Here is a 16,819-nt window from a genome sequence, read left to right as displayed (position 1 = left end):
TGTAAAAATAAAATTACTAAAATATTTTGAATTTGTTATTTTTTTTTAATTATAAATCAGTCATTAAATTAAAAAGACTAAATTATTTAAGTATTCGTTACTCGCAGACGCCATTTTATGTAAGTCGGCCATCTTGTGTACGTCAGCTGCGCAGAGTTTCTGCGTCTAAATTACAATTTTCCGAGTATTTTAATGAATATTCATAACAAAAATTTTCTTGGAGACTTAGTGTGAGTACTCCGAGTGCTGCAATTAAAAGAATTGTCAAAATTAATTAAAAAATAAAAATGTAAGGCCCCGAGTAACAAAGCGTTCGTACTGGAAAAAAATAGTGGCACTTAAGTGAGCACTTACCTGTAATGTGATCATAAAATTCGTCCATTATAATAAATAATAATTATAAAAATATGTATAGAATGTTTTATTATAAATAAATATTTAATTTGTTTCGCTTTAATTAACTGGGCAATTAAAATATATTAATTAATGTAATGCACTTATCCGTCCCTATACTTGTAATTTGTAAATATGCCCATCAAATCGCGCAATATATATCTCCATATAAATGTATACGACTTATTATTTTTTCTTCACAGATTTATGTCCGAAAGTTAAATAAAAACGGTAATTTGTACCGTAAACTCATCGACGGCTGTTCTTTAGGTCACTTAATATTTAAAAATCACCTGTATGACGCATGATTTCGATGTAAATCGATGTAGCAAATACTAAAAAAATTAAACATAACTTTAAAATAAATTATATAACATATGAAGATTTACGAAACGTGAAATCGACTGAGAAAATTGTTAATTTAATAAAAATAAAAGCCTTTAATTTTTTTGTAAAAAATTAATTATTTTTATTCATTACACATTTTATTAAAAATCGATAGATATAATAATATATAATATATAGTAATAATAATAATTAATTAATAATCTCTCTTTGGTACAGGATTAAAAAATGACCTCGCCTGGAGGTTTTCATTAAAAAGTTAGAAAGAAAATTTATAAATTTACTTTTCTCATATATATTTATAGACTTAAAAAGCATTCTTAATAATAAAATAAATTATTTCCCTGTTAAATTTAGCGATAAATCTGTTTAAGTTCGTCACAATCGACGACGAGATCAATAAGCATTTAGATTTTTTTTCAGGACGGCTGGTTGTCTAAAAAAACATTTAAAACCCGTTAAGAAGACTTGAAAAATTTTTCTTTTTTATTATTTAATTATAAATATCACGATGAAAAATAATTGTTATCATTTAGAAGTAATTTTGCCGATCTTTTGTGGGCACTGACGATATTATTTCACGTCGTTTCCAAACCGGCGTTACTGAGTTCCGCTGCTGACCCTGAGAGTTGCTGATAGAGACCGCGGAAGAGCTCGTGGAGACCGAAGTTATTATCGCGGATGGGGATTTGTCCGCGAGGCTGTCAGCGTCCGGAATATGCCTCGTCTGATGCCTCGAGTCGGTGTACCTTCTTTTCGTGTATTTTTTGCTGTCGCTTGATGATGTCGAGGAGGTAGTCGTTGTTGTTGTCGTTGTCATTGTGCTCACTCCGGAATTAACTTTTGAATTTTTGTCTTGCGAAATATGCAACATTCTCTCGATGTCCGCAGTCTTGGACCTGTGGGATATTTTGCTAATTAGTCCTGTGATTTTTTTAAGATTATTTATTTATAAATTTAAATTACCTTAGAACGGCACCGCCGATGCTTGTAATACTCGGATTGTAAGCTGGTGAAATGGTCGCTTTTGAAGCTTCTTGACTGACAGAACGTGAAATTTGTCTGACTTCGCTGGAAGTCGTGAATGAGACTCTCTGCAAAACGGCTTGTTGATCAGGAATATAAGAGACTGCGGTTACAGTACTGTCGGGACTTGCTGGTGGTGATGATGCCCAGGATGGGGGTGAACTGGGAGGTTGATCTCCGGATAAAGTAGCTGATGAACCAACGGCACTGTCACTGCCATGCCTGCCGCCTGTAATTAAAGCAATTAATTTATTTATAAGAAAATCTGATAAAAATAAAAATTAATTTCACCTTCGCTGCATCCGGATATTGAACGCTGCCGCTGTTTTCTCGGCGGTACCGACGGCTTGGGCTGCTCTTCAATAAAAGGTATGTCGGGATCATCGAGATTGAGAGTGAAAGCCCCAGTCATGGGGATGGTGAGACTTGCGGTGATTATCATCGGAGATGATTTGCGACGGGGGTCCAAAAGGTCTTCGCTGGAGCCGCTGTCGACGCTGTTGCTTCTGCCCTCTTCCTTTCGTCGGGAGCCGGGTCGCTTTGGCCGTCGCGGCTTGGGCCCGATGTCTCCGCCGATGCAAGCCATCTGGTGGAGACACTGCTCTCGCGACCAAACTTTCTTGGCAGTCTGCGCAGTTGATATCACGCCTCCAGTAGACTCTTCGACGGAAAAAGTTTCGGCTTCGCTGCACGGATCCACTTCGTCTACACATTGCCTGTTAAAAACAAGAACGTGATTAATATTTAAAGCTTTCATGGGGGAATTTATTGATATCAACATACTCTTCGGCACGTCGTGATAGCGCGAGGTCAAGATCCACTGGGTGGGTATCCATCATATGGAGATAAAGCTCATCAAGTAGCGCAGCTGGTACCGTAAAGAGACTCGCCGAGTTTTCAAGTAATGCGCGAACGACATTAATCACATCTATCCGCTCTTCTGCTCGTTCTACAGACACTTCTGATCTAGCTTGTCCTGGTTTTACGCAATGGAGGATATTCGGTGCGAATACCTTTCGATGACAATTTAAAACATCAATTAAACGACTCAAATTTTATTCAACAATGAATTTTAATTGAAGATTACCGTCGCCAGATTAGTCAAGTCCATTTTGTTCCCGGGAATCCACTCGCCGATCTCGTCCCTGACGTCCTCGCTGTTGGAGGCAACTTCAGTTAGAAAATTAAGCAGCGCCCAGAGGGTTTCTCTGTTGGCTGTCGGCAGCAACTGGATTAGGTGCTGGAGCGCTTCTTGCTGTAATCGTCTGTTACGTATTTCTACACACAAAATTAACGCCTAATTCAGTTATTCATTTACATTCATTTGTATTTCTTCATTTTTTTTTATTTTTTTTTAATTATGATGGCAAACAAGATTTATTGTATTAAGTGTAAGTTGAGGTTGGCTTACTCTGGGTGTGGACGAAGGCTTGATAGAGATCTCGACAGAGCAGTGGGTCGGGTAAATCACGAAAATATTCTTTGAGTAGGGTCGCTACGTCATGAGGACATTGATCGGCATCTATTTTTGCGTCCCGGCCACAATCGAAATTTTCTCTCAGCTAAAAAAACAAAATTTTTTTTATTTCAATTGTCCATAATAATAATTATTTATTTTATTAAATTACTCACTCCATAGTTTTAAAAATGAAAGCACGACAAAAATTTTCAAGTAATAAAATATTTAATTAAAAAAACGGCAAAAATTACTCACTTGTCTGACTCGTTTTTTCGACGGCGAAACCCGGAAAATTCCTAGCGTTCTCAACCCCGTGAGCTCGAGATGTTTGATGCATTGTCTAACGATCGCGGGCACTGCATCCCATTCGCCAGGTGGTCCACCTCCACTGTCACTCAATTCCGGGCCACCAGAATCACTACCAGCAAGTGCTCCTCCTTTAGACGACAGAGATTCACACGATCCGCCCTACAAATAAACAAAAAAATATAAATCTATTTATTCAAAACTAAAGTAGGGGAGGGTGGGGCAGAGCGGCCCCCCTAAGCCAATTATTACTTTTTGTGGCTTTCAACCATCAGATCACTTTACTTTTGTCCTATTTCGAACAAATTTATGCACATTTTGCCAAAATTTTGAAAATTTTTTTTTTTTTTGTGGGGCAGAGCGGCCCCCCTCCAAAAAATGATAAAAATTTTTTTTTTTCGTTTTTTTTATTTTTTAAATTGTTTTCATCATTAAGAATGCATTTCTTTCTCTTTACAACTATTTTTGGTTTTATATTACTCGAAAAAAATTTTTTAAAGTGTAATAAATCGTTCACTCTCGATTACCTTAATTACTAATTGTTATTTAATAAAAAAAAAATCAATTCCATAGTTTTACTTTATTTCAAAAATTTATCAACTAAAAAAAAAATTTTATTTTTATAAATTTTTAGTGACCAAATTTGCCTCTTACGTCGAGAAACGGCCGAAAAATATGAAAAAATAATTTTTTCGGAAGTTTCGGCCGGTCCATTTTGCCCCAGGTGTTATGCGTAGGGCTAGAAATGTGGAATTATAATAATTTTTTTTTAATTTGACGATAAAGATATGAAAAAATCACTTTTTCAAAATTTTGGGCTTGTCCATTTTGCCCCAAATGTCATGCGTAGGGCTAAAAATGCGCAAACATATCGGATTTATAGTAACTAGTAGTAAATTTTTTTTTTTATCAAAATTTCAGGAGGGCGGCTCTGCCCCACCCTCCCCTATTGAATTATAATTCAATTACTTGGTTATAAAATGAAAACGGTTGCAAAACACGGTCTTAATTAATCCGCGTTTTAAAATTAGCGTCTTAGCGGCCCTGTTCTATTTAAAGCTTAGACGATTTAATGACGTCACAGGTGACCAGACTGCCGCGGCTCTCGTCGTTTATGTGACGTTAATGCTCGGTATAATATTATTGTTAAAAGTATATAGCATATATAAGATATATAACTAAGCCAGCCGACCACGCCGTCCTTTATTTGGCTCCGCAACCCCAATAATGACGTTAACGTTTTCCATCACTTATTATCACATTTTTTTATTTACTTGGCTTTTCCCTTCTTTCCTTTATTTTATCTATCGATCGCCATACATTTACCCACATAAATATATATATATATATATATATATATATATATATATTTTTACACCATTCGTCCACTCGACGGTTTCTGTGCATCGCCGTTAATAAATCTGCTGCTATTTATTCAACACATGATTGATATCTATTTCATTTTTCATATATTTCATCCCATCACTTTCCTATTTGATATTTATTAATATATTTTTTTAAAACTAGAACATCGATTTATTACACAATATTATTCATATATGTACAATTCATGAATGTTTCATATGACAGCTGCCAATATTACATTTTCGTAATGATAACGAGTATCTTGCTCTTGTAATAATAAATATATATATATATATTGTGATGTGATAAGAAGTATCAAAGTATGATAATAATTTAAAATATAAAGTTTCACCTTAAACTAGACATAGACAGACATTTAAATAAAATCAACAAAGACCCTTTTGAATTTATTAATAGACGTAAGAGCGCGATAATAAATTATCGAACGTTGAAATGACTAATGGCCTTGCGGAATATAAATATATACATAAATTTTGTATTCTTAAGTTATAAAAAAATTTCTTAGATAATTATAACTAATGAAATTAATTGGTCTTGACATTTTCGTGATTTAGCTTTTCCGAGATTGGATATTTTTTTTTTTAACAGAAAGAAATAAGTTTCTATTTTTAGTAGGCTTTTAGTTGGGATTTTTAATTGAGTTAACTTGAGTCTGGGAAACGAGCGGATTTATAGAGGAGATAAATTGTTCATTGATAAATTCTCTTAACTTCATTAGGGGAAATGATTCGACAGTGGGTTAGATACAATTTTATTTTTGCGGCGAAATTGTTTGTGGTGATTTATTATAATAGTCATTATTTATTTTTATGTATATATTGGGGGAAAGAAATCATTTATTCTTGTGACGTCTTAAGTCGAGTGTCGATTGATAAGCCAAATTTTGATAATTAAATGATTTATTATTTCTATAATTTTTCACAGGAATTTAATTACCGGTTAGGGGAGACCGGGGCAAGACGGCCCACCTAAGCCGGTTATTATTATTTGTGGCTTTTAACCATCAAGTCGATTTACTCTTGTCCAACTTGAACTCAATTCACCAAAATTTTGGTGAAGCTCCTGAAAAAAAATTTTTTTTTTGGGGCAAGACGGCCCCTCCGAAAAAAAATGAAAAAAAAATTTTTTTTTTTTAATTGTAAAAAAATTTCCCGCGTAACAAATGTTTATATTTTTCTCTTTAACAACTGTATTTACTTTAATATTACTCGAAAAATGACGATTGTTACTGTCTCTCCTGTCATGGACTGTATTTGGAATCAAAAGAATCATGGATTCAATATCAACAATGTAAAGAATGGGCTCATGATTCCTGTGCAGGAGTTGACGAATATTTTTCCGATACGTACATTTGTGAATATTGTGAGGATTAATTTATAATACACTTAAATTAAATTCAATACCTCAAAAAGTATTTTTGTTACATTTTAATAGTTAATGTTGTTAATTCTATAAATATATTATTCATAATGTTATATATAATAATTATAATTGTTTTGTTGGGTTCTATAACCAATTATATGAACAAATTAAAAGTTATTTAATAAAAAATAACAATTGATTAATCATTATTTTTCTATTGAATAAAAAATTGATTATTGGTTTTTTTAACTTTTTCAAATGCTCTATTTTGATCCAAATCCATATAATTAACCAAAAAATGATATTTTTATTAAATTAATCATGACTAGGTTATAATACTATGAAATACATTTTCTTTTAGAATTTTTGAGTGGTTCATTTTGCCCCAAGTTTCACGTATCGGGCTAAAAATGAGTAAATAATCTAAATTTGTGATAATCAAAAGAAAACAAGAAAAAAAAATTTTGGTTAATTTTTGAGGTGGGCCTTCTTGCCCCAGGTGGGCCGTCTTGCTCCGGTCTCCCCTACGTGTATTTTTTTTTTTTACGAATATCGGGAAGTCGAAGATCAAAAATTAATGGAGAATAAACTTCCGGTTGGTTTATAAATAAAATAAAATACTTAAAAGGCTTTTTTTTAAAAACAAAACCACAAAAGAAAGTTCGCTTTGAAAATTTTTCTGTTCAGTTTTATGTCTTTAAAAATTTACGAGCTGATGCTTTCACTCACTTTATATATTTTTACCACAAAATAATTTTAAAAAAAAATTTCTATATATATTTTTAAATACCAATAAATCAAAAAAACTCAAAGCCAAGCAAAATATTTTATTTTCAATAATCAAAATATTTTTTTCCCTCAATAAATTTTTTTTTTCTGTCAAATAAATCAAATATTGATATTTTTATAGTAATTAATAAAATATATATAAAAATGAGCCGTAAAATTTTGATAAAAAAAAAAAATGACGTCACGTGAGTTGTCCCTAAAAAAAAAACGTCAGTTTCCCTCGGGATTTTGTCTGAAAGTCAATTTCAGTAGCGATATTGCGGTTCGCGGCTGGCAAAAAAATCTGGGAATGGAAGTATCGGAAAAAGTTCGCCAAGCAGCCGCAACCTGTCATATATTTATTGTTAATAACAAAATATTAATCGTCTTAAATAATTAAGTGTCGAGTTAAAAATGAAGTAGTGGCGGCGAGACGATAAAATAAAAGAATCGGGCGACTAGATAAATAAGTAAAGACATTTATGAGAGTCGGAAAATGTTACTCACCTCATCTGTTTTAGAGGCAGCAGTGGGTGTCTCGATTAGACTAGTAAAGCTAGTTCTACTACCGTGTCTGCTGTTTCTAGATAAGCAGCCGACGTCAGCAACCTCGCCAGCGGCAATTCTAGCCAGTCGGTCGTTCTCTAGGCATTGCGATATTGGAATTCCAAATACAAGACCACCAGTAGAATCTACAATCCAATAATACATTTCCAAATATATATACATATACATTTACATGAATTTAATTTAATTAAATATATATAGGGGAAGGGGGGGCAAAACGGGATACTTAACGAAAAATTTAGTTTTTAGGGACATAAATATCGTAAATTGGCTTCATTTTGATTCTATTTGAAATAAATATAACGAATTTTAGACTGCCATCAGAAAAAAAATTTTTATTTTCTGCGGGCAAAATGGGATACCCCAAAAAAAAGTAAATTTTTTTTTTTTTTTCAAGTGAATAAAATTGATGTAATAATGTCTTTCTAAATTGATGTAAGTAATAAAATTTACTCTCAACATATTTTTAAAGAAGTTTTTCCTTGTTATTTATTTTCAAAATTTGAAATTGGCGCCAATATTATACTTTTCGCAAAAAATATAAAAATGTTTTTTTTTTAGCTTTTAATAGTGAAAAATGATACTAGAAAAAAAATTTTGACGAAATTTTGAGGGTATCCCATTTTTCCGGCCTATTCCGTTTTGCCCCCCCCCCTTCCCCTATATAAACTGTGTTATGGTAATTAAATATTTCCATAATTTTGTTTTTAAATTTTGACGGTGGAAAAAAATAGTCGCGGGTGCATTAGACGGATCAAAATAATTTTATTACGATTTTGAGAATCATAAGACTTAAAAGTTTGAATTATTTATAATACCATGGCTGCAAACTATTGAATAGACTTGTGTGCGTGTGTGTTAACTGACGATATAGAACTCGACGATGTGTCCCTACCTAAATCCGATTATAGAACACGATCTGGGCCATGTAATAAGATTTGAATTGGTCGTTGGTGTATTCGGTGGGTCTAAAAACGATTCGGCTGAGCAGAGTGTGGGTTATGGTGTTGGTTTGTGGGAAGGAGGTGAGTTGTGAGTTTGTTATGTGGAATTACAGAGGTGGAGATTGAGATGGAGATGAATAGATTGTAATGAATTGCACGAAAATTGTAGCAGAGTGAGTGAACTTTTGGCAGAGATAGTCGGATGACGTAGTGTAGGGTGTTGAGGAACTTTTTATTCGCACTTGGATAAATGTGTGTTGAGTGTGTGCTTATGCAGCTGATGTATTGATTCAAGAAGGGGCCATGCGAAAAATAGAATTTTAGGGTGCGCACCCGGCCACACAACACCGCAAATAAATATGTTATATGCGGAAATATGCAACGCCACTGACTACCCCGTTACTATATTTAGATTTTCAAATTGTGTCTCATACCAATCTTTCATACGTTGTTATTTTTTTTTTATTTTAATAACTACTGCTAATAATTAATTTCGATAATTATTATTAATGATGTTATTTTATAATTACTTTTATCAGCTGTTATCAATAATAATTTTTCCTAAGTAGAAAAATTTTAAGCCAAAAAATAGGAAAATTTTTTCTCGGCCAAAAAAAGGTCCAGGTTAAAATTTAGCCGACAACTAGGCCTAAAAATGCCCAAGAATAATAAAATTTTGGGCTGTTTTCGGCTTTTTCCAATAAAATTCTACGGCTTTGTTGTGATTTCGGGCAAAATTAGGCCTTTTTCAGTAAAATTGTATAGTTTCGGCGTAATTTCAACAAGATTTAGTTTTTTCAGTCAAATATTTTTACCCAGGGCTTAGAAAAATTCTTAATCGACAATTCATTATTTTTTCATATTTATTTTTTTTATATATTTAAAAATAAATAAAAAAAATGATAGTGAAATCAGCCGACGTCTAATAATTTTTGAATTTTTTTAAAAGCGGTAAATTTAAAAATATAAATATTTTAAAAAATTGCGCCTGTGGTTTTTTTAATTTTTCACGTGTGCATATTTTTATTTTTTTTTTTTTAAATTAAACCGAAAAAAAAGTTAAAAAATTTTTAATTGTCTGCTAAAGTTCAGGATCATGAAAAAAAATTATCTACAGTAACTTTTAAAAAAAAAGTTTTTTGTGTAAACAATTGTCAACATACACACACGTGCCTTATCAACGTACATTTTTGAGGTCAAGTATCTAATGGATGTAACTAATCTCTTGATCCACAAAAAGGCAAAGTGGTTATCAAACACCGATAAATTATCAAACCATTCTCGAATGATACTTTTGAGGTTCAAATCCAGATCATGTTATTCCAGTATGGTCCTCAAAGTGGTAAAATGGGTCGTCACTACTACTTTGAGGACTAAACTAGGATACCTTTCTACTGTTGTCAATCTTAAAATTCTAAATCAATCCTCAAAAAGCTCATTAAGAACTTTGAGACGTAAATCCGAATTTGTTTTTTGACTCGCGTACTTTTTTACTCAATCAAAACAATAAATTTAAATATATATAATAAATTTCATAATTTTACAGGTAGACATGATGTAATTTAGTAGAGTAGATTATTTTTGCATCAACAAATAAAATTTTTTCTGTTCTCAACTTCTGTCTAGATTTTTCCACTGGTCAAAACCATTAATAAAAATTTTACCCGATAAAAAAAGATTTTATACAATTGTATAGAATTATATATCAATTATATATGGACTATATATAATTATATATAGACTATATATAATTGGATAGAAAAAATGGCCCGATCCAATTGTATACAATTTGTATAGAAATTGTATACAATTCTACATATTGCAATTATATAGAATTGTATATAATTATATAGACTTGTATACAATTTGTATAGAATTGTATACAATTGGATCGGGCCATTTTTTATATATAATTTTATACAATTGTATAAAATCTTTTTTCATCGGGTAGATAGAAAAGGGAGAAGAGAGAATACGTCGAATGATACTTTTGAGGTTCAAATACGGATCAAATTATCCCGGTACGTTTTGAGTATTTTGAGGCTCAAATCTAGATTACGTTATTCAAGTTTGGTCCTCAAAGTGGTAAAATGGGTCGTACCTACTACTTTGAGGACTAAACTAGGATACCTTTCTACTGTTGTCAATCTTAAAATTCTAAATCAATCCTCTCAAAGCTCATTGAGAACTTTGAGACTAACATCAAATATGTTTTTTGACTCGGGAAGTGGTTTAAAAAAAGCCAAGCGTTAAATATAACCAATTTTAGCTTAGACATTTGTTATAGTAATCATTTTAGATGTTACAAAAGTGTGCAATCTCTATTTCTCACCATGAGTATCTTAAAAATAGCATCAGTAGCTATTACTGGGCATCAGTATGCTACACGATTTGTCGCGTACACACAAGCCAACACGATTATGCCAGTACGGAAATAAATAATATTATTTAAAAACTCGGTTATATTTTATTTGTTGCTGGTTAAATTTAAATAAACCAAAGTGTAAATAATAATATAAATAAATATTTACCTTTATCTTTATCCTCTTTCGTTTTATTTTCAAAAAATCCGGTCGTCAGAGCTTTTCTTTTCAACAAATATGCGCGTCGCTTTGGTTTATTTGTCACAGATGCACTTCCTAGTGATTCTAAATTAAAATTATTTATTTAAAAATATATACTATATATATTTTATAATTTATATAAATAAAAGCCAATAAATTTACCACTTGGCGGCCTGATGTGAACTCCGAGATTCAGAGCTTGAAGCTTCGCTACGGCGACTCTACAAAGGACTTTTCTTTCAACTTCTGACAGAACTCGAAGAGGTATATCTTGAAGAGTCACTCGGCGACCACTTGTACCAGCCCACGTGCACTTTCCCTTTTATTATTTCAAATTATTTCATTATTTTTACAAATAAATTATAACTGCGGTGAGAAAAATTATGTTTTGAAATGTACCTGAAAATCGGAACGTTTTTCGCGGAACGAAAATAAGAAAAAAGAAATGAAAAGTAAAAAATCTAATGGATCTAGATTTCGGAAATTTTTCGCACGTCACCCGAAAAAGACAGGCCACCCCTACTACCCCTAAATTCGCCTTTAGACACAAATTGCATGAATTATTTTAATTTTTGTTGCGTGAAAAACGTTCCGATCTTCATGTACATGTTTTAAGTCTACACTGTTAAAAATAATTTGAAAATTACAATACAAAAAGAATTGAATTTTCATAACTAGATATTTGAATTGTATTTTCAATAAAAAAAGCTTTAAATTTAATATACGTAATTTAATAATCAAGCTGGTATTCAAAATTAAGAAAAAAAATATGAATTTTAATAAACGTACTTAAAATTTATACTTGATTTTAAAATTTTCAAAGCAAGTATTGAAAATTCTAAAACATATATTGAATTTTAAAAATTCTATTTGAAATTTCATAATACTTATTTGAAAATTAAAAAAAAGTATTTGAAAATCCAAAGTGTTAATTTGAAAATTCAAAAACGTATATTTTAAATTCTATATGAAATTAGTAATGAAATTTCGAGCACAAATGTATGTGTTTATTGCGTTATATACAATCTTCGAAAATTCAAACAATTTTTTTTACAGTGTACCTGAAGATCGGAACGTTTTTCGCGGAACGAAAATAAGAAAAAAGTAAAAAATCTAATGGATCTAGATTTCGGAAATTTTTCGCACGTCACCCGAAAATGACAGCCCACCCCTACTACCCCTAATTTCGCCTTTAGACACAAATCGCATGAATTATTTTAATTTTCGTTGCGTGAAAAACGTTTCGATCTTCATGCCCGCACGAAAAAATATATATGTGACATATATGCATCGATGTGTCGGCTATATGGGACATATATGTTATTTATATATTTTTTTGTGCGGGTGTACATGTTTTAAGTCTAGCGAATTTCGATTTTCGAGGCAAAGCGAATGATTGAGTTGTAAAAAAATATGTCGGCGGGTTCGTCTGCCGATGGGGAAGAAAAAAAAATAACCGAGACAAGTAAATGATCAATTCAGAAGGGAGGGGACTGATTTTCGTGACTGGAGTGCAGATTATAATGGAAATAGGATAAGTTTAAAGTTAACAATGTCATGGACGATACGTGACTTTAATCGAACATGTGCCGGCAAAAATATTTGACGTCTATTGTAAGAAATTCTGGCAGTTTACCGAGTAATGATGGACAAAAATTAGATAATAAATATTATAATAATAAATAAAATGTAAATATCAAAATATATGTATGCTAAATATAGTAAGTGTGAGTGAACGTAACCGATAACATCGAGGCGTTAAATTCCGCGAGTTTGCAAGCACGTAATTTGTGTGCGTATGTGTATGTGTGTTTGTAAGTAAGTAAGTGTGTAAGTGCTGGCAGTGTAACTATTTTGAGCGGCGTCAGCGAAAATTCAGAGGCCCTAAATTGGTTATCATGCCTCAGACGCTTAACGAGTTTGTCCGAGTAGTCAAGGTCGTTCTTCTTTGATTTTCGAGGTCAGCTGCCCATATTTTTAAAGGGGTGTCAATTAAATATGTGTGCTATATATATATAAATATTTGTCGACGTTATATTATACGCGAATGCGAATAACACAATTTGCATAAAATATTTATTGCAGACTGATGTAAGAGGTGCAGCTTTTTATATAAATATTAAAACCCGCCAGACAAAATGCTTTTCAAGAGCAATTGGAATTTATTGTTTTATAAAATTTAATATTTTTTTAGCACCACGTGTCCTCGAGGTCGCTTGGGAATATTATTCTGTTTATGTTGAGTGGAAAAATTTGAGGATTAGTGATGATAATATATAGTAAAAACAAAATGCATTCAAAAATATAAATAACAAACCATTCAATTTTTTGTAAAAAAATTTCAAGCGCGCAAAAGTGAGAGTTGACCGATTTCTGCTGTGAAAAATTTTTAAAAACTCAAAATAACAAAATTTGAAGTACCTGTGGCGTCCATACGGAGGGTTGATTAGCCCTCGAAGTGGATTTACTTCGTGATCTCCAAATTTTTTTCGCCACCAGTCTGCTGCCATGATGAACGACACTGCTGGAGGATTTGCTTTTCTGCATCGCTGCGCCACCTGCGGAATTGGATGAGGTGAGAGCGGGTGAACCGGGGGCGGAGTGTGGTTTGTCCTTGTGAGGATGGGAGCCGTGTAACAGCTGGGACAGAAAGGACTGATGGTGTTTGGGAGTGCTGGGAGGTTCTTCGGATCCGAGACCCGCGTCGATGCTGCTCCTCGAACTGGCATTCCTGCTGACGGGCGAGGTCGTGTCCGCGTCCGAAAAATTGTCACCAGTTTCCGGGGACATTGAGAGCGTTCCCTTGTAAGCGTTGACCCAGTTGTCTTCAGTCTGGCAGCCCTTGCTGTTGCCGGAGTCATCGCCGGGTTTGGTGATCTCACCCTTGGCCTTGATGTTCCGGAGATTTCTGTCATAATTTACGCGCTTGAACCGGTCGGCTTTGTCCGCGTCGATGGATTTTTTTCGGGCCATCCTCAAGTATCGTTTTATTGTGTCACTGACGGAAGGCGAGACGTCATCAATATCAACACTGCTGCGTCTTCTGGAACTCTTCCCACTGTCTCTTTGACTGGACTCCTCTTTTTCTTTGTCATAAAGCGCATCGAGGACATGTTTGGCTACCGGGTCAGTCTGTACGATGGCGTCGACAGAAATAATTCCTCTTTCAGTACTGGGTCCTTGGACGGCAATCAGTGGAGGCGGAGAAACAAAATCCCTTCGAGCTTTCCAATCACTTCCGGAGTCGCTGCCGTCTTTAGTGAACCTACTGCGTGGATTCCACCAATGCGGGGGTGAGGTATAAGCACCAGTAGTTCTGAGTCCTCGGAATCCTCTTGTGCATCTCAAGTCAAAGTAAAGCTTCTCCAGTAATTTTCTGTCCGTTAGAATTCCTGAAATTACGTGCTCGCGGTTGGATGACTTGGCATAGTGGCGACTCAGCGTTTCAACCAGCGATTTGTGGACATAGTCACCTCTATAGGAAAGCATTGAGCCGTCTCCAGAGCTATCACGAGATGAATCATTCTGTGAATATGCGTCTAATTTCCCTTGGGTCATAATCAAATCCAAATGCTGCTGAAGTTTTTCGATTAAACTTTCATAATCAAATGCTTGGTTTCCCGATTTTTGATCATGATTATTTTTATCTTTAGCATCACCGACTCCAGCTCCAGCTTCGCCTACAGCACTAGTACCGATTCCAGTTCCAGCTCCAGCACCAGCCTCTGAATGTATATTCAAATATTTCTGTAGCATGTCAGCCAGCGCTTTGGCCTCAGTGTCTTCTACAGGAGCACGACGCCTGGCAACAGGTGTCGAGGGAGTGCTGCCACTTCCACCGGCCCCACTGGACAGTAACCAGTCACGTTTAGTCTTTGAGATATCAAACCGTCCACCCGAAGTCGCTGGATACGATGGCAAACAGCTCTGCCCAACAGAAGAACCACGTGAGTCATCAGCCTCATCAGCAGAGCTGGCTTTGGTCCGGCAGCTGCCACCCTTGACCAGTCTCCGATGCCTGTGGGTGCGAAAGCCCAAAGTGCCCGGATACGAGGATTTGCGCCACAGCAAAAATTTCGGCTCCCTCTGACACACTTCCTGGAAGTATTGTTCTATTTTAGGAATATCCTCAGCGCGATTGTGAGCACCGTCGGGTATCAGACGACGACCAGCGTCCGCCATGTAGCGCCAGGTCTTGCGTGTCAAGAGCCATCGCTCTTTAATGGGCTTACCAGTCCGTTTAGTTCGTCGTTCCTTAGACGAAGCCGGCGTCCCGCGGTGGGATGAGCTTGCAGTGTCGCTGCTGTCACGACGCGATCGCCGTTTCCCGCCAACGCCACCGGGACGTTCCGCCATAGCGGCGTCCCTGGTTTTTTTCACAACACGAACCACTTTCGCGGCTATACTTCCGCGAACGCGTAATAAAGATCATTAACAAACGTTAATTTATTTTTGCTTTTCTTTTTATCACTAATTATCCGGATGCTTTTCTGTGTCCATGTCAACTGTTTTACTAAATGTCAGGTTTCACAGGATTTCTTCCGACACGTGACATAACCAAAAAATGGACAGCATAAAAAACTTCAATTGTTTATATCTTTTTTTTTTTTTTTTTTTTTTTTTTTTTTAATACTATGGAATTTAAAGCGAGATCAGTTTGACGTGAGAGAGAGTGTACGAGCAGAGGCGGGAGAAAATGAAGAGCAAGTCGAAGAGGAAGAAATGAGTAGTGGGAGGAGGAACAGAAGAAGAAACTTAAGCAACGATTCTTGTAAAAATTTCTATTTTTATATCGGGCACCGATCCGATCAACCAAGCGATTCCCGTGTACGTGGCCAAAGCGGGTCGCGGGTGTGGGTGCATTGATGCTCGGAGAGATTAACTGAATTTCTTCAGCCTCTTAAGCTTACTCTAGCTCTTATTTATTATGTATTAATTTATCTATTCAACTGTCCGCGAGACTATTTATCTAGCAATATCGCTGGCCGCGGCCCCACTCAACTCTGTGTACAGTTTTATTTAGACCACTATCTCATCGGTAAAATGTTGCCTGTGAATTTCTAATCCATGTAATTCCATCGTCACTTGATCGTTAAACTTTATTCTCGACAGTACTTTTCACTCTCAAGACAATTCTTTACGGGCAAAACTCACTTGCTATTATTACCAACTCTACAATTTTTTTTTACTTTTATCTCTTTATAAATTATATTCATACTTAAACTTTACACTTAATTACTTAAATAATTAATCGCATTCCAGCAAGCGAACAAACTACACTCGGACACAGCACAAGTTTTTCCGACTCCGCGATTACTCAGGAGACCGGGGGTCAAAGTGTTGATTAAAGCCAGGGCGCTAAGGACGACTGGAATAAGTTTTAGTTAAAAAATAATAATTTGTTTGAAAGCTCGCTCGCGAGCCGGCAAGGTGGAGGCTGCCCAAGGTACGCGACTACTGCTCTCAGGGCGTCGCGACGTCGTGGACGCTCTGTGTCTAAAAGTGTTCCGACCGCTCTCATCCCTCTTGCCCCGGACCAATGCTCTTACTACAACTCTACACTCTCTGGTCCCCGAAGTGAAGCCAGCGGGTTCGTCAACGCTGTTGCTCTTATGCTTTCCCATTCGCTTCCGATCCAACTCGTAATTTCATATTCAAAATTAATAATTTCATTTACATTTATTGTCGCAATTCAAAAT

The 16,819-nt window shown here is 34.9% G+C and overlaps 1 protein-coding gene across 1 annotated transcript; it reads right to left on the bottom strand.

Moving 5' to 3' along the window:
- Positions 1–861: 861 nt before the first annotated feature.
- Positions 862–16,771, bottom strand: LOC130663795 (uncharacterized). Its single transcript, XM_057463263.1, has 11 exons — positions 13,542–16,771; positions 11,283–11,439; positions 11,088–11,204; positions 7,553–7,737; positions 3,479–3,691; positions 3,176–3,326; positions 2,852–3,042; positions 2,548–2,777; positions 2,056–2,480; positions 1,705–1,993; positions 862–1,637 (listed from the first exon to the last, which is right to left on the bottom strand). Exons 1-11 carry the CDS (start codon positions 15,474–15,476, stop codon positions 1,271–1,273), a joined length of 4,260 nt encoding a protein of 1,419 aa, XP_057319246.1. The 5' UTR covers positions 15,477–16,771; the 3' UTR covers positions 862–1,270.
- Positions 16,772–16,819: the final 48 nt, after the last annotated feature.

This window comes from Microplitis mediator, chromosome 2 (assembly GCF_029852145.1).
Source record: "Microplitis mediator isolate UGA2020A chromosome 2, iyMicMedi2.1, whole genome shotgun sequence".
In the NCBI taxonomy this organism is placed as follows: Eukaryota; Metazoa; Arthropoda; class Insecta; order Hymenoptera; family Braconidae; genus Microplitis; species Microplitis mediator.
Note: the sequence above shows the minus strand (reverse complement) of the source record. Positions and strands in the feature narration are given on the sequence as shown.

Excerpts from the sequence above, each read along its gene's own strand:
- LOC130663795 (XM_057463263.1), bottom strand. The coding sequence starts at position 15,476 with ATGGCGGAACGTCCCGGTGGCGTTGGCGGGAAACGGCGATCGCGTCGT. Across the intron at positions 3,692-7,552 it reads CTGCCTCTAAAACAGATGAG|GGCGGATCGTGTGAATCTCT; the intron begins GTGAGTAACATT and ends GTTTATTTGTAG. Across the intron at positions 3,327-3,478 it reads CGAAAAAACGAGTCAGACAA|CTGAGAGAAAATTTCGATTG; the intron begins GTGAGTAATTTT and ends TTGTTTTTTTAG.